The following is a 21,565-nucleotide window of genomic DNA, read 5'->3' on the forward strand; positions in this document are numbered from 1 at the left end:
CACAACATGCACCAAAATACACAGATATGCCCTCAACGGGCCAAATTACCAAAATGCCCTTATAATCAAATGTGGACCCACATGCATGAATTTAACATCATATTATAATATAACTCACATAAACATGCATATAATCATGTAATGGCATAATAAAACAACTATGGCCCTCCCGGCCCACTAATCCAGCCATTAAACGCATTAGGGATTTTGGGACATTACACACACACTATTCATGTGTTAACTGATCAACCACTGCGACAAGTCCTATCTAAACCAGAAGCCTCTGTAAGATTGTTAAAGTGAGCGGTCGAACTCGGACAATTCGAGATCACATATCACCCGAGAATGACCATAGAAAGATAAGCCCTGGCAGATTTCATCGTAGAATGTACTGGAGTGTCTAACGACGAAGTTATAACCCCAACCCGCGAGCTGTGGAAACTTTATGTCGGCGGATCCTCCAACGAAAGTGGATTAGGGGAAGGTATCATACTAATCACTCCAGTGGGAAGTCAATTTCATTTCGCTTTAAGGTTCAACTTCGAATCATCTAATAACGAAGTTGAATACGAAGCATTATTGGCAGGACTTCGAATAGCCAAGGAACTCAAAGCAAAGGCTATACACTGCTATAGTGATTCACAGTTGGTGGTCAACCAAATTTTAGGGGAATACCAGGCTCGTGGAATAAAAATTATGGCTGCATATATAGAGAAAGCTAAGGCTGCACTTGGACAGTTCGAGTTCTACACTATAAAGCAAGTTCCCCGAGAACAAAATTCAAATGCGGACGCATTGGCTAGGCTCGCTACAAATAGCGAGGTTGATACACTGAACGTGGTCCCAATAGAGTTTCTATCGACCCCGAGTATCAGCAAACCTGACGAAGAAGACGTATGCATGATCGATTCTCAACCTACCTCAATGACCCCAATAGTTGATTACCTCGAAACCGGCATTCTCCCAGCAGAACGGAATGAGGATCGAAAATTGATGTATCAGATCTTGAGATATACTATTGTGGAAGGAAGGTTGTATCAAAAAGGGTATTCTATGCCACTACTCCGATGTGTAACTCCACCCGAGGCAAAGAAAATTCTGGAAGAAATTCATGAAGGATTTTGTGGAGATCACACTGGGGGCATAGTCTGTCCAAAAAGGTGATAAGACAAGGATATTTCTAGCCTACAGTCAAGGCAGACGCATTCGAGTATGTCAAGAGATGTGATAAGTGCCAACGATTTGCTTCGATTCCATGAGCTCGACTTACCGAGCTGACCGTGCTGACCTCCCCATGGCCATTTGCGGTGTGGGGAATCGATCTTATAGGCTCACTACCAACAGGCAAAGGTGGAGTGAAGTATACTGTGGTCGCGGTCGATTATTTCACAAAATGGACCGAGGCCGAAACCCTGGCAACAATTAACTCAAAAAAAGTTTTAGACTTTGTGGTAAAAAACATCATCTGTCGATACGGAATGCCCAGAAAGATAGTGTCAGACAATGGTACCTAGTTCGATAGTGAATTGTTTATCCATTTCTGCGAAAAGAATGGGATAATAAAAAGCTTCTCCTCCATCGCCCATCCCTAATCAAACAGCTAGGTCGAAGTAGTCAACAAAACCCTTAAAAGCTCAATGACGGAAAGGTTGGAGGAGGCTAAAGAAAGGTGGCCCGAGGAGGGCTTATCGAACCACATCTCGAACTTCAACAGGACACACTCCCTTCTCCCTAGCATATGGATGTGAGCCCATGTTGCCAATTGAAGTCGAAATACCTACAATTCAGAGCCATGCCTACGATCAAGTCTCGAACCAATCCCAGCTCGAAGAAAGTCTAGACCTTATTGAAGAAAGACGAGATGAAGCTCAACTAAAAAATGTCGCATATCAGCAACAAGCTGCTCGATACTTCAATAAAAAGGTTCGAGATAGAAAATTCATATTGGGAGACTTGGTATTAAGATGTGTATTCCTGGCTACAAAGGACCCGTCTGTTGGAGTACTCGGACCTAACTGGGAAGGACCTTACCAGATCGAGTCCATTATTCGACCTGGGGTGTATAAATTGGTGAGATTGAAGGAAGAATTGGTACCGCGAGCTTGGAATGGAGAACATCTATGACCTTACTATCAATAGTGTAGGAATGACGTTTTATTGTGACCAAGCTTGTTTATTTTTCAGACTTTTTGTTAATAAAGTGTTCAACTTTGACCAAAAGTTATTTTCTTTACTAAATGTTGTATTTTTTGCAAACTCTCTTGATTTAATAACCTATGGTCACACTCATAGGATATTAAGGGGGGCATCAGTGGTATACAATAATACCATAAGTTTGAAAAAATAAATAACATAGAATAAAAATGTCTAGATCGTTAACCCAACATAAAAATGTTAAGTATACATGTAAACTAACAAAAATGTATGGATTATTAACCCAACATAGAAGTTATAAGTGTATACGCGAGCTAAAGTTTTCTGTATTTGACCAGATACGCGAGCTAAGATGATCTGGACATAACCAGATTATCAAAATTATAAGTCTGGATATGACCAGATACATGAGCTAATATAATCTAGACATAACCAGATTACCAAAGTTACAAGTGTATGGATTACAAACCAGACACGAGCTAAATAAGTTTGGAACAAACTAGCTAAAACTAATCGACAGAAAGTTGGAATATAAATAAACCTACTTCGAGTTAAGTTGAGATCGAGGCTGAAATATTTTGCAAAAAGATAGTTTCGACCTCACAACCTTGGGAAGCTACTCGAGGAAGAGGAAAAATGACTAGAAAAGCAAGATATAACTAAACTACCTATCTTACCTGCCATATAAGTACTTTCGAGAGAATGGTAAAAGTAAGGTCCGACCTTGAAAAATAACGAAATCGGACATGGATACATCGAGTAAACTGTGCATGAATGCATTGAAACTCGAGCTTAAATCCAACAGATGTGTTTGTACGAATAAACAAGCATAAAAGCAAACTTTTAATATAAGATGCTTGAAATATTTTGACCCAGGAATGTAAAGCAAAAATTATTAAAGTAAAAGTTGAGTGTAAAATTAAGGGTACGAAGGTTTTCGAGCAAAGAAAATCATACATTAAAGTTACTATTTGAACAAATATAAAATAGCCTATAAGCGAGCTATCAATTGTTTTTGCCTCAAGGGCTTAAATAAAAAAAAAGTTAGTTACAAAAACTTAATGGGAAGCAGCCCATGATCTCGCCTTCAAGAAGCAGGTGCATCCTCCTTAGCAGCATCGGGCTTCTCCGCCGCCATTTCGACCTCCTCCCTAGCGTCCTCCTCATCAAGTCGAGCTTGCCACCTCTCTAGGAAATCCTCTTCAAGAGTGTCAAGAAAGCTAGTATCGAGATCACCATTGTTGGCCCAGACTCGGTACATGGCCATATCAACTGCATGAACCTTCTTCTGCTTGAACTCCTCGTGAAGGCGAGCCTTCTCACCCTCGATTATGTCAAAGGTGGCTTTCTTCTCCTCCTCGAGCTTGGCGTTCAGCACTTCAAGCTCTTTGATTCTAGAGTCCCTCTCCTTAATCTCAGAATCTTTAGCCTCCAACTTTTCCTCGAGCTCAGAATTTGTGGCCTTAAGCTCGTTTGCGAGCTAAATTTGGAGGTTCTTCGACTCCTGAGCATAGGTCATGCTCGAGTGGACTTCGTTGTTTAGCTTATAGTTAAGCTGAGCAAATGCAGCAAGGGCCTGTACATAAACAAAATGGGTTAGAACACATACAGAATAAACTCGAACAGGTAGCATGACAGAGTAAAAAGAATTACCGAAGAGATTAGCTCGCTACCCTTGTCAAAAAGGGTGTTGGTGTCTCGGTAGGAGTTCATGAATTTCCATTGAGGGGCATAAGATTGCTGAAATTCTGGCCAACTTGGGACAGTACATCCGAGCCCAGAGTGGCTCCATGTGTCCCCGCGGCACTGTCGATCACGTACTCAGGGGAATGAGTTGAAACCGACAACAAGCGTTCCTCAGTGGGAGCCAGCTTTTCTGAGACTAGAGCAGTCTTTTGAGAAGTCTAAACGACAGGAGGAGGCGGGGGGAGCAAGACCTTGGTAGATACCCTGACCTCGGGGTCTGCAGCAGCAACTTGGCTTGGGTCTTTGGAGTCCGGGGCTGGAGGAGTCGCCTCGATTCTTTTGGGGATCTTAGAAGGGCGTCCCGCTCTCTGCGACGCCCTCAGACGTTTGCTTTGCTTCGCTCTAGAGCAGCAGCTGAGCACGCTATCAAGATCAGACTCCATGTCGCCTGCATACACACAAGTTACACATTAGTTAACGAGATTAAAATAGAAAAAGAAACAAAGGTTAAAGTCAAAAGAAACCTAACTGGAACTCTCCCCCAAGCTTGTGCTCGGTGACCAAGTAATTTCCCTATCTTCAGAGGAGGCTGGGGGAGTCCCTTCCCTATACGTGGGTGATAGCCTCGAAAGGTCTCTATAGTCGTTGGTACCGTACTGAACGGCGACCCCATCCCAGACTTCATTTAAACTATACATATTTTGGAATTTTCCTAACCAATTATCGAACCTATGAATCCTCTCATCTACCCAAGACCAAACATGAAAATTATCCCTGGAATCCGGAAATAGGATCAGGGTATCGGGCTTATGCTTTAGCCGAGAGGGGGACCACATATCCGAGCTAAGAATGATTTTACCTCCACCGCTCGAGCTCGAGGCCTCGTCTTAGGCTTTGTTTCCCAATCACGGGCGTTCATGATGGCGAGCCACTGGAGAGCAGGCCCGTGAGCTCGAAGACCTCTGTCTTGGAGGAAGCTTCTCAGTGGGAAGAGGCACATGCTCCCACTTTAGGTACTTGCGGTAAGCGACATCGTCTGTCGACTGATCTTGCTCCAAAAGGCCACAGGCTCGGCGTTTTTCTTCATGAAGGAGATAGGACAGGAAGTGCCTACCATATGGCAGTTGGAGCAAAGCCTTCTTGTGCTTCATCATTGAGTCTGAGGGTGTGGGACGGTGATAATTGGCTGAAGAAATGGATACGTGTCATTAGTTCGAGCCTAATCATTAATCGAGCAAGAAAGAAATGAGTATGTGTACTTAGGAATTCGTTGGAACGAATAGAATTTTGAAGGAGCAAGGCCGGCCGTCCAAAAGAAGGCTAGCTTGAAGTTTGGAGGATGGTTCGGCATGTCCTCAAAGATATTCTTCGACTTTGGGTAGCTCGATAGATAATAGAAGCCATCTCATCCCCGAGCTCGGGAGGGGTTGCTTTTCAAACAAAATAGATAGAGAATCTCTTTGTGTGAGGGTCCTTCCCACTTTAGATTGTGGTATAGCGACCTAAGGGCAAATAGAACCATGTATGAATTGGTCTGAAGTTGGAAGGGCGTGAGCCCAACAAAGTCCAGAAAATCCTTAAAAACGGATTTCAGGGGAAGAAGAGCCCCTGCCTTCATATGCTTGCGACTCCAGGACATGAGCTTAATCTTGTTATCATATCTACCATCACCCGGGGCATAGCAGCTCTGCTCGTTCAGAGCTGCAGCTTGACACATCAGTGTGCCAGAGAGCTTCGGGCCATGGCGAGCTAGAATGTTAGAAATTTGGCCTGTCAAAGTGACCGAGCTCCAATAATGCTTGGCCTCGAAGAATTCCTCACTGGAGGTAGGAATGGTAGCAACTTGTGAGGTAGAAGGGCAGTTTGAAGAGTCCTCCATCAGAGAAAAGGAAAGTGCACCATGCTCATAAGCAATGGTGACTTTGAGTTTGGGATTGAGAGGGATAAGTCTGAGCTCAGGGTCTGGATCTGAATATATCGCAACCCAAAGTTTCTTCCTTTTTCTTTCCTCGACCTCGTCAATTTGACGTCGGAAATGGGCTCGGATATCCTCTTGTTAGCACCTCACGCGGTGCTCGCGTATCGGTCATTGGTTCCAGGTGAAGGGGGATTCTGGACTGGGAGTTGAGGGAGAATAAGGGATTGCGAGCACTGGCCCCCACCGATTCTCAGAGTTCTGCAACATCTAGCAAGAAAGAAAATGGTGAGGGCCAGGCATATAAGAAATCAGAGTATAGTTTTTGTGCTTCCAGCTCGAAGGCTCGAGATCACAGAGTAAGCTCGATCGAGATCGAGGTCTCGAAAGGACAGATCGAATTCGAGGAAGAACCCCAAACTATTGTAAAGTTCGGGCTTCGAGCGTGTATTTGATGCGAGAGTAGGAAAGTGTGGGTTCATTTTAAGAATCCCAAATTTTCAGGGAAAAAGTTGACGGTTACCCAAAAAGGTGATAATTTTGGGATTTGTGCAATTAAAAACCCTAATTCAGAACCCCATTTCTTGGCTTACACGATACACTACCCGTAATCTAAAAAACCCTATTTTTTCATTTTTTGCACTAAATATGGGTCTTAAATCTATGATTTCAAAAATTTTGAATCAAAAGTTTGTGTAATATCAGATAAGCCACTTTGCAAAAGCTAGAAGTAGAAACTAGTAAACACATTCATACAACAGAAAAGCATGTAAAAACACGTAAATAACAGAGCAAGGGTGAAGAACGGGAACTTACACACAAACGTCTGCGGGTACAGAGAAATCGCCGACTGGAATGTTGGCAACAAGAAGGACTTCACCGAATCGAATATGTTGGAGGTAGATTATTTTCGTGGTTTGGAGAACATGCAATGAAAATTTGATAAAAAATGAAGCTCTGTTTCTCTGGTGCAAGTTTTGTTCCTATGAAGAGTGTAAAAGTAAAATGAGGAAGACGAAGTGGGCATATTTATAGACCCAAGGGGATGTCAAGGGTCGAACTAATCTGGACCATTGGCTAGATTCGGTATCTGATCGAACGATCTGGTGCAAACGTGGCGATGGCGAAAAAAAGTTGGCAGGTAAATAGACTTGGGTATGGTGAAAAAGTACTCGAGTACTTTGATTGAGCAACCCATGGTTGACACGTGTCCACACTCGAGTATATTAAGTGGCTCAGTTTTCGAAAGAGGCAGTTCAAAAGTTTCCTTCTCATAGGATTCGAACTGATACTTTTGAGGGGGCAAAATGTTACACCCAGATTTCGAGAATGGGAATCTTGATCTCGAAACTCAAGCTCATAAGGTGTAAGCTCGAGACTAGCACAGTCGTCATGTGATCAACAAATCAGAGACAGTCTCGCTAAGCAGTAAGTGATAACGTCGTATTAGTGAGCTCGGGAACTACGTAGTCTCGGAGGTGTTCCGAGGCTATAAGTTAGGCTCGCAACTCGTAATGGCAATGGTTCAACACTTGTATAAATTTCTTGATTCATTTCCTGCCCTCAGACAAGACAATTCGAGCTCGAGTATTGTAAGCTCGAAGAGAATGGTCTCGTCAACATCACTTGTTGGGAACTTAAGCGAACCAAGGTGACGAGCTCGCAATATGTAAACAGTCTCGAAGGCGTGTGAATCTAGCGTCCAAGCTTGTCAGTTGTGTGTGTACGTGTTTATTTTTGTAAAATCCCTATGTTTAAGGGATTGTATGTAATTTTTTATTAAATCCAAAATATCATGGGATATTACTGCATACGTAGTAACTAATGCATTTAATGGCATTATTTTAATTGATTTGTTGAATAACTTCCCGAAATCTGTGGGAAGAGATTCGGTAAACCACTCTATAAATAGAGCAGGATAATTCATTTGTAGGAGGACATGGATATTGGGAAAACTCTGTACAATTGCTTCCAGAAAGCTATCAGATAATTCCAAGAAGTTAATAATACAGACTCGTGGACTAGGCAGATTTTAACTGCTGAACCACGTAAGAAATCACGTCTATATTATTTGTTTCCTCTCATATATTTTGTTTTATTGCTCTTCTTTTCTAAGTTGATGAAAAATGGCGTCAACACAAGTGAAACCCCAATGCTATAAGGCAGTGCTTAGCTTAGAGAACCATGCTCTAGGGGCTTGTTTGAGGTCGCAGAGAGCTTTGGATAGCTTGCACACATATGTAGGGTGAGTAGCATCTAAAAATTCTGGTGGTTGAGCCATATAGATGTCCTCGAAAATGTCTCCATTGAGAAAGACATTGTGTACATCAATTTACCTTAGAAACCAGCCTTTGGAGAGAACCATTGTGAGAATAACACGAATTGTCTAAGGTTTCACCACATGATTGAAAATGTCAAAGTAATCTAGGCCTTGTATTTGATTGAACCCGAGAGCTACAAGCCTTACTTTGTGTCGGTTAATACTACCATCTGGGTGGTATTTGAGTTCGAAATGTCATTTGCAATCTACTACATGAGTTGTAGAAGGAGGAGGAACAAGGTGCCAAGTACCATTTTTATAAAGAGCAGCTAATTTGGATTCAATGGCAGCTTTCTAAGCTGGTATTTGCATAGTAGCCTTGTAGTTCTTTGGAATAACTGAGGTTGTATCAAGAGAAGCAGTGTAGGCCTTGGGTTTCTGAATTCCACTTTTTGCACAAGTGAGTATTAGCCCTAGAAACATCCTGCACAGAAACTTGGCTAGAATCTAATAATTACTTAGTTGACGCCTCAAGAGGTGGGACAGATGGAACAACTATAATACAAGAGGGAATGGGTATGGATAACAGCGGAGATGAAGGAGGAGAGGGGGTGAATGGACAGAAGGAAGCAATGAAGTGGTAGGGGAGAGTGTTGGAATGGAAAGATTGGGTTGGGGAAGAAGGTTGGGGACAATGGCTGGAGTGAATGAAGTTGCAAAGGGAAATATAGAAGTAGTGTGGGAAGGAATAGATGGAAAGGATGACTCATCAAACACCACATGGTGGCTGGTGTAAAAATTACAACCCGCCGACCTAAGCGGCAAAATATAGGGTTAACCCCTAATTCCTCTAAGAAACACCTTGGACATGGTGGTCAAGCGACCACATATGTACACATCGCCACCTAAGCTCTCCACTCAAGGTTGGGTGAGCTTTTCTTTCCCTTTATCTGCATCACATAGCACCCGTGAGCCAAGGCTCAGCAAGAAAACTCATTACTGCATGTATACAATATCAAATGATGATCATGATAATCATACAGGGCTTATAACCCTAAACATATGAGTGAATATCACTTCAAGATTCTAGTAACCATGCTAGGGCTTGTAGCCCTAATCAAATAATATCGAGATTCTGATAATCATGCTGGGGCGTGTAGCCCTAATCAGATGAGTGACTGATGAGTAAGTCACTAACTTAAATCAGATGAGTGACAGATGAGTGAGTCACTAACTTGAATCAGATGATTAACTGATGAGCGAGTCACTAACTTGGGCTTCGCACCCTTAGCCATGTGACGATGCAGTCACCTGGGCTTTCTGGCCATGGCTCTAAGTAACTAGCCATTAGACTAGACAAGCGCTTTTTTTTTTCATCGAACTTAAGGTCGGTCAAGCATTTCATGCTTATGATGATAATGCTTATGTCGATTAGATCTAATCTTTTTGGGCTTGCGTTAAACACGCTAATATCGTTCTTGACTCATAAGCCAATACCATACAACCAGTGCTCAGTACTACTGCCGAACTTTACTAATAAGTCACAGCTTCACATTCAATACTGACACCATTGCCAATTCCTGACTCATAGGTCAGTGCCATTCACAGATAAGCAAGATTGCTAAGCATTTAATATGCAATCAAAGTCCACATATAATACACTCAACATGCCTCATTAATAACCTGGCATGTCAACTATGGGGTGCAATCTTTTTACCTCTGGTTCGAGCGAGAAATAGTAAAAGAATGACTCTTGATAACGATCGATCATTTGATTCCTTAGCGGTCACCTAGTCATAACCAAATATAACTCCCATCAATGAAAATGAGCAATAAAAGGTTCTTGACCTAAACCTCACTCCCGGGACCTCGAATTGTACCCAAACGGTTAGTAGATTCGATCCCGAGCCTTAGGAATTGAAACCCCGAGCCAATAAATCAATTATGGCACTCCAGGCCTACTAATACGGCCATTAAACCTCATTAGCGATTTTTGGGCATTACAGCCTCATTCAATACATGAAGGATTTGGCAAAAATTTTATCAATGGTCCGATTGCACTTGATTGTTACCCATGAAAGGGTTGTATCGATGTTACCATTTTCCTGTTATTTCCTCTCTCAGTTTAATCATAGGTAGAAAATGAAATCTTATTTGGCATATGATGGTAAAGCCTATAGTTGGAAATGTCCTCTTCTCAAGTTGGGTCTCTTTAAACTTTCTACTATAGCTATCTTTATCTTTGCAATGTATAAGTATAATACATTCAAGTCAAAGAGAACAAATGAATTAATGTCGGTGCTAATATGAGCATGATTAACATATTTGGCCATTAATATTCACATGAATTATCATTAATCTCCATATGTATTTCTCTGATCTATATGAAGTTACAAACTCCCACTGTAGTAAGATAAAACAGTCATTAATGTAATTATAGTGTGGCAGATATTTGCTTGAGATACCAACAAGATCACTATTTCATGAATCATATCATATCCTAATGTTCATAAAATTTGATAGTCATTAACTCTAAAAAATAAAAAATTAATAATTCATAGTTTTTTAATGTTCCATAGCCACCAAAGCCAGTATTTTTCTCATTTTCTATCATATTAAAAATTCCTTGTGTAATTACAATCATGATACTTCTTTCTTGTCCAATATTGGCCTACGAGGCATCCCTTTTCCTGACATAACTAAATTTCTTAAAGGGGTTTTCACTAGTGAATTTTGGAGTTGAAGCTGGTGATTCCACTAAGGCCATTTCGGTCCAGTATTCATCAATATTGGCCACACAAAGATCTCCTTCAACTTTGGGAAGAAAACTTGGCTTAATTTCTCTTGCCTCCAATTTTTTCCAATTGATTGTCTTAAACCACTTGTGGTTTTTTATGTCAATACTCCCATTTGGTCCACTGCCAAGGCGCATGCTTGCATCTTTTTTAAGAAGCTGTAACCCAAAAACATACACACAAAATAAATAGAAGAACTAAATAGAACATTGTTAATTATCTTATCAAAAGGCATAGTTTGAGTACTTGATATAATATTTACTTACTCCTTTCAATAATGAATGTGCTTCACTAGACAGAAATCCAGGCAGCTTGATCTTGTCTTTTACTATCTTCTGCTGGATTTTCTGTCTCTTTCCACCATTAAATGGAGGCTGCAAAAGATAGCAACAAAGTCTAGATAAGTGACCAGGAACATGTTTTTAACTTAAAATGGTAAAAGCATTATGGTTTAGGAATTATTCAAGAATAATGACAACCTTCCCAGTGAGCATTTCATAAAGGAGAATTCCCACACTCCACCAATCTGCAGCCTTGTCATGATTTCGTCCCTGAACAATCTCCGGCGCCATGTATTCGAGGGTTCCACATATAGAACTTGATCTTGTGTTCTCATCAAATTGTTTTGCCAGGCCAAAATCAGTCAACATTATCTGGTACGAACAGAAAAACAGAACATGTAAACTTAATATAATCAAAGTAACTAACGGACCACACATTAGGATTAGGCCACATATAAGTTTACTAAAGTTTCATGATCTTACATGGCCCTCGGCATCAAGAAGAATATTTTGAGGCTTTATATCTCTGTGCATTATGCCATTTTCATGAAGATAGGAAACAGCAGAAACGATCTCAGCAGTATAAAATCGAGCCAAATCCTCTCTGGAAAGAAGAAAATGTCAAATATTTAACACAGCTTTATTATGTTGAAATCGTAATAGAAGCATGGGAATATACTGTTTTACGACTTCACTATCTGTCTTCGAACCAAATTAGTAGTCTATCATTTAATTAATATAGTTTTAATGCTTTGTATACAATAAAAAAAATATAAATATGTTCTAAATCTAGAAATAGTTTAAATTAAAAAAAAAATCAAAATAATATTTATCACAACTGGTGGGAGTAAACAATTTTGAACTAATTTACCATATACAATATATTGAAATAATATTAATTAAAGTACAAGATTCTAAGTTGACTGTTGCATGCACAAACAACAGAGTACTAAATTAGTATATTTTAAAAACAATAAAGAATATTCTATACCTGAACAAGCCTTGACAATAAAGATGATAGCCAAGGTGGCCACCATTGATGAAATCGAGCACAAGATACAATCTATACTGGGTCTGCAATACGATTGAGAGAAAAGTTTTCATGCTACAATCTTTATATAATACCAAATCTAAATCAACTTTTGCCTTAGTTTACTTTGGTATGAAAGTACCTGAAAAGAGTATTTGAGTTGCACTATGAAAGGATGATTCACTTTGGTGAGTATATCTCTCTCAGTTTTCATGTACTCAACATGATTTTTCTCCAAAGTCTTATCCTTACGTATGACCTTCATTGCATATACTTCACAAGTACCACTCTTCCTCACTTGATAAACCTTCCCGAAAGAACCTTGCCCAACAACCTTGAGAATTTCAAAATCTTCAAGTCCCACACTATGATCATCATGATCATGATCATCATCATCATTAGAAACATGTTCGTGTGTGTCAATTTCATTTAATAAGGCTAGATTGTTAAGGTTCAGAGAATGGCTACAGATAACATAAGAGTCCTCATAGATTGAATCTGGTGAAGATAATTGACCTGGAAGAGGACCAAATCTATCAGAAAAATCTTCAACAAAAAGAAACTTCTCCCAACTAGTTGGATTCAACACCATCTTGGACCTAGTTTGCGTTTGCAGATCCTTGAATTTTTTTTTAATTATCTTCACTTTGACTGAATATATTGTAGGGAACAGTACACTGTAAAAAAAAGTCACAGCAATAAAAATATATAAATACTTGAAAGTAATAAAATTTGTCAAAGCAAATATCAAATGCAATTTTAAACAAATGAATAATATCTAATAATTTTAAAATATCTTAATAATTATATTAATATCTTTTCTCTTTTTTATTATTTTTTGTTAGCTATTAAGTTTCGGTTGAGAATAATGAAAATAGAGATTTAAAACTAACCTTTTTCAAAAAAAAAAAATAACAATAAGTTGAAAATAAAATTTAAAGAAATTATTCTACAATGAAGTTATATTTCTTCTCATTTTTTTCGGAAAATTAATTATTTTACTAAAACGGTAGAAAAGTTGTTATATTATTATTTTAATTTGTTAAAATTATAACTAAAAAATAAAAATTAATTATTTTCTATTCATTATACTCTATTCCCCAATTAAACATAAATGTCTTTTTTTCTTTTCTTTATTTTTAGGCATAAAAGAATTTTCATGAATACGCTCAGTTTTACCATTAATAACACTTTGAATTTATCCCGTCCCGTGTTAATAGGTTCATTCAAACCCTAACACTCTTTATTTTTCAAAAAAATGTATCCATAATCTTAATCATTCCCCAAAATTCCATTACTTCTAATCTCAGTTATTGGTCCATATGGAAAGTAGTTCATATACAATTTGTTAATTATTCAATATAAATTAACAGCAAAATGTTCACACATATATATATATATATAACGATAATAATCATAGTCCTATACTGATACTCCAATTAGCTAGCAATTGAATAAACCTACTTTGTTATAATAAAATAAAATTTTGGGAGATCTTTCATCTTTTTACTTCTGCAATTTATATTTTAGGAAGGAAAAAAAGTGCTATTTTTTTTTTCTTATTTGAATTTAAAAATAAAATAAGTGTATAATTTATTAATTTAATATGATTTATGAATTAAAAATAAATAAATAAAAGAATCAAATCCTATCTTTTCTCTCACAAAAAGTTGTCTTTGTTGCAATTCAAATTTTAAAAAAAAAATTAATAATGAAACAAATGCATAGGCTTGTTTTTAAATATTTTTAACGCAAAAATAGAAATATTTAACAAACCTATAAGATGGCAATTGGACTTTTAAATAGATTACCAGCTCAATATTAGGAGTGGGATAAATGGTTAAGCTGCACCATATACAATATGTTCTCCACGAGATGTTATTTTCAAAACGTGCTTGTTAGGTGTGGTACTTTTGAAAATATTAAAAGTCATCATACAATACAATAAGAATGTTATTTCAAATTGTACTATAAAAATGAAATTATAAAAGTCATTAAATGACCTTATATGGCATTTTTTTAAATGTAATTGAAAATTTGATGGGATTTAAAATGCTCTTTAAAAATTGTGCAATTTTTCAAAGTTTATATCAAAAGTTGGTATCGTTAAAATAGTCATGATAACTTTGTTAGTAGCTTATTAGAATCATTGATACTTATACTAAAATCTGGTAACCATCAACAAGTCTATTTAGGGATCTAAATTCTCCACCTCGTTTGCATCTCTAAATCTAACTCTCCTAGGTCACTTGAACATACTTCAATCATTGAGTAACAAAATGAGTTATCATATGTTTCCTAGAGTAAACAAAATGGTAACTTCTGTTAATAATTTATTAGAATTATTGAGCAATAGTAACTAAGTAGGTAACTTTTTATAATTTATTGGTAACCCTTATAAATCATTCAAGTAACTCTTTGAGTAACCAAACGAGCTACTATCTTTACCCAAAGCTGCATAACAAAGTATCTAGGTTTTCTATGCAAGTGATATAGCAAAGTATATAGTTCTCTATATAAGTAAGAGTAACGTAATGGGTTACAAGTATATTACGTATAAGTCTAAAAAATATATATTACTCTTGTCATTTATTATTATTACCATGAGCAATAGTGATATTAGCTTTCAGCATACGAATGGAGATGTAAATCTAGGATGCATTGTTAAAATATAGTACATTTTAAATAAAAGTTTATTAAAGCATTTCCAATAGCATTCTAAAAAGTGTGTTAAATTTGGTACAATATATATAGTATAAGTCAAATTTGACCCAACAATAAATGTCACTTTTTTATTTACTATATTGCTACTAATTTATTAGTTAACAATTAATGACTAACCATATTACTTTTTTATTCATTTTTTTTACAATAAAAATGAATTTTTTTTTTTATATATTATCAATAAATATTAAATGAATTGTTAATTTTTTTTTTGTTAATTTGCATCTTGTGTATTGAAACATAATTGTAAATATTGAGTCAAATATAGTATTAACTCATTTTTTTATCTTGCATTGAAGATGGTCTAATTGAGTGTCAAGTTGGTGATGCAGTGCTCAAATATGGTACACTTTACAAAAAAAAAAAGTTGATTTAATGGTGTGACAAAAATTGTGCCGAATCTGGTACTAAATTTAGCACACAATATATAACATGATGTATGTTTGGAGCAACATTAATTAATTACTTTTTTATTTACTCTTATACCATTATTAATGTTTTATTATTATTTTAGTATAATGAAAATGAATTTTTTATATATATAATTAGATTTTTAAAAAATAATAAAATAAAAAGAACATTGTTTTTAATTTTTAATAAATATTAAATGAGAATAGTAAGAGTGGTGCAGTTGGGTAGTAAAAATATAAAAATTAAAATAATAATAAAAAAAAGATTCATCAATCTACAAAGTGGCGATTAAGTATAATTTTCAACTGCATTAACGGTAAACTAGGTTGTACCTATTGTGCGATGCAGTATAGTTAATGCGAGTATATAGTTTTAGTACATATATTTGTCATAAATATATAATAAAAAATATAAAGAAGAATTAAGCATTATTTATTATAAATATCTCAAATATGAATTACATGATATTACTAATATTTTATCTATTTTATCACTAACTAGAAAACATAACCACACTTCGCACAGTCTTTTGTAATTATTAAAATATATACATATTTTAAAATATTTTTTGAGAGATTGTAGGATAAGGATTCTTTTTCACCATACCCGTACAACATGTTCTTTATATGGACACGCCATGGCGTCTTTACCACAATTTTTTTTCTTTTCATAATGGTGTTCATTGTATAGCAAACATCTTGTAGGATTTTGAAAAATTCTGAAAAATTACAATTCCGAAAATAAAATTCAAAAAGCTTGTTGAACATGTGTTTTTATTTTTTATTATTAATATCATTATTATACGTTGTGTGTGATTTTTTTATACAAAAATTCTAAATTATGTATAAGAAAATTATGTTTTGTATAAAACATAATTTTTAATTTATTTTTAAAAATTAACTTTTAGACCTCGTGTTTTGTCAAAAAGTTAAATATAAGAATTGATAGATCGATTATTTGAACATTGTATTTTGGCCGATTACTCGTTTTGACCCTTTCTTTTTAAAAATTAACATTTGGACCATGTATTTATTCAAAAGATTCAAAATTCTTTATAAAAATTAAATTATATATAATTTATGTTTTCTGTAAGAGTGTTTAACGCCCAAAATGTGACTACCACTAAGCAGTAATTGTAGTAAAATCGAGCGGTCGATCCACAATGAGGTAACTTAAAACTAAAATATTAGTAGAAAATAACACAAAAAGTTAGTAACATGAAATAAATAAAAAATGGAAATGAAAAGAGATTTGAGATTTTGGTATTGTCTTTTTGATGAAATGATAAAATGAAATAAGTGAAATAAAAGTAAGGTGTAATCAAGAGTTTGAGAAATAGAAAGGTTTCAAGAATCATGTAATGTAACTACCCAACTTATTCTAGATTTTGGACCATTAATAACTACTATATACAGACACTAATCTTAAGAAAACATACATATGAAATAACCATAACTTTATTATGAAATAACCATAACTTTATTAAAACTGTAAAACAAAGGTTAACATAAAATTTAGAGTAGGATATGGGATCCCATTGTTTTGAAAATAGAACATGACTTAAATCTTAAAAATTCGTTACAACTCAGATGCGGAAAAATACATAGAAAATATGATTGAAATACTTAAACAACTTCATCCTCGAATCGTTTGCGCAGTCCACCGATTCCGTTCTCCCTCAATACACATTCCCAAGCTGCCAAGAACCTTTCCGCCGCCATAACTATTTTCCTGCACATATAAAACATATAGGAATGAGCCTAATGCCCAGCAAGGAAAATCTACTACAAGCATGAAACATAATCATACACATAAACTATGAACATATATCATATACTATAACACATATATCATAATTCTAACCCATGTACATGGTGACTATTGGGGTTTGCTAAACTAAGCAACTATAAGCCTCGTACTATAATGAGGTTTGCTAGTTAAGCAACTATAAGCCCCAAAAACATAAACATGTTGGGGTTTGCTATATAACAACTATAAGCCCAAAACATAAAAATGTTAGGGTTTGCTATATAATAACTATAAGCCCCAAAACATGCATATATCATAACACATAAAACCATACAATAACACTTTTATATAAACATAGCACATATCACATAAGAACTAACCTATTTTCCTTACCAAAATACCGGGATGATGAGAACAAGGTCGGGATTTTGGAACACTCACTACAAGAAAAAATGCTTTTAATAACACCGAAAATGTGTTATCAAAACATACCATAACACTTTTTGATGTGTTAAGATCGACTATGTTATCGTAGGTCAGGGTACTTTACATAACACTTTATCAGTGTTATACAGATATGTTATTATACTGTCAACGATAACACACTTTCTGTGTTATTTTAATATATAGATAAGTGTTTAATTATGTTATTTATAGTTGATTATATAACACATTTCAATACTTATAAATTTGTGTTATACTACACTTTAGTATAACACTTTTTTTGTGTTATACTACACTTTAGTATAACACATTATTTGTGTTATATAATGAAGTTTGCATAACATAATTCTTTGCATAAAAAGTGTTATTGTAATAGATATTATAACTCAATTTTTGTATTATTGTTATATTTAGATATGTTTAAATTCTCATTATATATTTTATTTATATAACACTAATTTATTCTATTATATTTTAATTTTTTTATATAATTAAAATTAGCTTTCTAATATATACTAGCATCATCAAATGAACTTGATTTTCAAATAACAAAAAGTAAGAACATTAAACATTGTATTAACAATCCACAAATTAGTTTACAACATTCAACAATGTCATCAACAACAAAATGTTCTTTAAGTATTCAAGGAGTCTAAAAGTTACTACTTTCAACACAAAGAAATAAACAAAGTTACTACTTTCAAGGAGTCTTGAGTATCCTTTTCTACTTCGCTTGTCACATCCGCAAAATAAACAAAGAAATATTTTATTGTTATTATCTAGCATCACAAGTTACTTCAATAAAAATGCTATGGAAATTATATCCAAGAAAGGACACCACATACAAAATAATGGATTCACAACTACACCAAAGCAAACAAAGAAACCAAACACTAAATTATAAGACATTGGTTATTTTTTGAGTATGAAAATGTACCTCTTGGAATAACTTTTTTAGAAGGCCATGCAACTGTGGAACCAATTGCTTCTTGTATTGTAAGCATCGCATGATTAGGATGAAATAAGTAAGATTCTGGTACAATAGCAACATCAACCCATACTCGCATAAAGTCTGGTCCAAGAGGCTTTCCATGTACAGTTATCTTTGGATCACTAGAATCCCAACGACCTTCAGCAACAATTACATCTACCCAGTCAAGCAAGTAGCAAGCATTCTTCCCTTCTGTAAAGTTATGTCTTTTTTCTAGTGCAATACTCTACCAAATTTATTTTAAAGACAATATATTAGTTTCTATAATTGTTCTTATAAAATGAAAATTTAAAACAATAACAACTTTATAATTTACCTTAGGGGACTGAATATTGTTTGACTGCGGTACATTGCGAGATTGTCCTTCGCTTGGTGTCACTTTACCACCAACCTAAATATAAAACCAAGATAAGTTTCATTGGAAGAAAAGAAAACTAAGGTTTATAAGTGCAAGATAGAAATACCACCAAGTGTTCTTTAAGTAGATTCATCATTTCAGTCATTTTGAGCTTCATATTATGTTGCTCTTATTCTAACTTGGAGATCTTGCTATTACACATATTAACAACAGTTAGCTTTGACCTTGTTACGCCTCTTCCTTGTCCGATTAAACGACCAGATTTTGGGTTACCAAACAATTTTGTCAAGGCATCCTCATCAGCGTTGTCTGTAGTTCCAGATTTTGGGTCTTCAAGGAGAATCTCATTCAATGAACCTTGCATATAAATTAGTATAACTAATGTATGCATTATGGAAAATAAGTAAAAATTCACAAAAATTAAATGACTAATACTCACAAAAATATCAAATGTCGTTGGGTTTACAGGTTCACCATTCTTCTTGGTATGGGCTCTCCGAAAAGCATCGATTCTAGATATTTTAACATCCTCATTTTCTTTCTTCTACACAATACATCAATAGAGATTATAAAATAGAGACTACAATAATGGAAGCAAAAATACAAACAGTATAAAACTTTATTATTACCATATCATTGATTGTTCGAGCATATCCTCTTCGACTTAAGGTGTGTGGAATAGCTTTCTTTCTTCTCTCTTGGTATTTGACCCTTATATCCTATTTAATAAATAAGTAAAAGAGGCATAACTATATTTAATTTAACACCAACAGAGATAAAAGAGGCGGCAACATCACTTCTTACATCATATTTCTTACCAAATGTTCTTTACTAATTTTTTTGGCAACAAATGCTCTCCATTCTACATCACTTTTTATGCAATCCGGCTTTAAGGCTAGTCATTCACTCTCATTTTTTGCATTGATAATATCCTTTACAAGTCTAGATTTCCCAGCTCTCCATTGTTCTGCCACTAAGCGGTACATATCACAGTAAAATCGGGTGGTCGATCCACAATGAGGTAACTTAAAACGAAAATATTAGTAGAAAATAACACAAAAAGTTAGTAACATGAAATAAATAAAAAATGGAAATGAAAAGAGATTTGAGATTTTGGTATTGTCTTTTTGATGAAATGATAAAATAAGATAAGTGAAATAAAAGTAAGGTGTAATCAAGAATTTGAGAAATAGAAAGATTTCAAGAATCATGTAATGTAACGACCCAATTTATTCTAGACTTTGGACCATTATTAACTACTATATACAGACACTAATCTTAAGAAAACATACATATGAAATAACCATAACTTTATCAAAACTGTAAAATAAAGGTTAACATAAAATTTAGATTAGGATATGGGATCCCATTGTTTTGAAAATAGAACATGACTTAAATCTTAAAAATTCATTACAACTCAGATGCGGAAAAATACATAGAAAATATGATTGAAAGACTTAAACAACTTCATCCTCGAATCGTTCGCACAGTCCACCGATTCCGTTCTCCCTCAATACACATTCCCAAGCTGCCAAGAACCTTTCCGCCGCCATAACTATTTTCTTGCACATATAAAACATAAAGGAATGAGCCTAATGCCCAACAAGGAAAATCTACTACAAGCATGAAACATAATCATACACATAAACTATGAACATATATCATATACTATAACATATATATCATAATTCTAACCCATGTACATGGTGACTATTGGGGTTTGCTAAACTAAGCAACTATAAGCCTCGTACTATAATGAGGTTTGTTAGTTAAGCAACTATAAGCCCCAAAAACATAAACATGTTGGGGTTTGCTATATAACAACTATAAGCCCAAAACATAAAAATGTTAGGGTTTGCTATATAACAACTATAAGCCCCAAAACATGCATATATCATAACACATAAAACCATACTATAACACTTTTATATAAACATAGCACATATCACATAAGAACTAACCTATTTTCCTTACCGAAATACCAGTGTTGACCCTTGTTTTGGTCAACTGACACGGAGTCAAAACGCTTGATGTGGATAGAAGTGTTGGAATGAATATAATGACATAAACAGTAAAGAACACAAGAAATTATAGTGGTTCGGCCCCAGGAATTGGTAATGACCTATGTCCACTTAAGCTATTATTGATATGAGATCTCAAAGGAGTGATCAAAGAACTAGGGTTCTCTAAGTTTCACAAACCTGAGAGGGATAAGCAATATAATCGTAATACAATAGCTCTAATTCTCTCGTAAGTGTATAATTTCAATTAACCAAAAGCCAAAAAGTCCCTTCCTTGAGCTATCTTCTTCTATTTATAGGCTTAAGGAGGATTACATGAATTTGTTATAGATATTCTCTCCTAATTAATCGGATAATAAGGAATCATTGGAGATAATCTCGGAATTGATTATGATCTCCACAAGATCATCTTTAAATATGCGGAGTGTACAACCATGCTGGTCGTAAGGAAAACTCAACTGCCACGCCAGGAAGGTCTTACTGGTCGATGTTCGAACAGAACTCTGCCAGGTGTCAGCCATGTGTTTAAAAACGCCTGCCATGTCACCCGTGCCTATTTTTTGGATAACATTTGCGCCCCAAGTTTATTTATTACGACCAACAATAAATAAACTTTAAGAAAAATGACTCTTCGATTACCCCACCAGATTTGTCAGAGTAGTTCGTGCATCCTTGGGAAAAGTAACCTGCCCCTGTCTAATCACGACTTTTCGGTTCCCAAGTAACCTATTGACGGCTATCACCCT

The 21,565-nt window shown here is 35.4% G+C and overlaps 1 protein-coding gene across 1 annotated transcript; it reads right to left on the minus strand.

The window, feature by feature from the left end:
* Positions 1–10,686: 10,686 nt before the first annotated feature.
* On the minus strand, positions 10,687–12,713 carry LOC133795811 (serine/threonine-protein kinase AtPK2/AtPK19-like). The gene is made up of 6 exons (XM_062233268.1): positions 12,264–12,713; positions 12,083–12,165; positions 11,575–11,695; positions 11,290–11,463; positions 11,077–11,184; positions 10,687–10,968 (listed from the first exon to the last, which is right to left on the minus strand). The coding sequence occupies exons 1-6, from the start codon at positions 12,711–12,713 to the stop codon at positions 10,687–10,689; spliced, it is 1,218 nt and encodes a 405-aa protein (XP_062089252.1).
* Between the last annotated feature and the right edge of the window lie 8,852 nt (positions 12,714–21,565).

Source organism: Humulus lupulus, chromosome 8, assembly GCF_963169125.1.
Source record: "Humulus lupulus chromosome 8, drHumLupu1.1, whole genome shotgun sequence".
NCBI classification, from domain to species: Eukaryota; Viridiplantae; Streptophyta; class Magnoliopsida; order Rosales; family Cannabaceae; genus Humulus; species Humulus lupulus.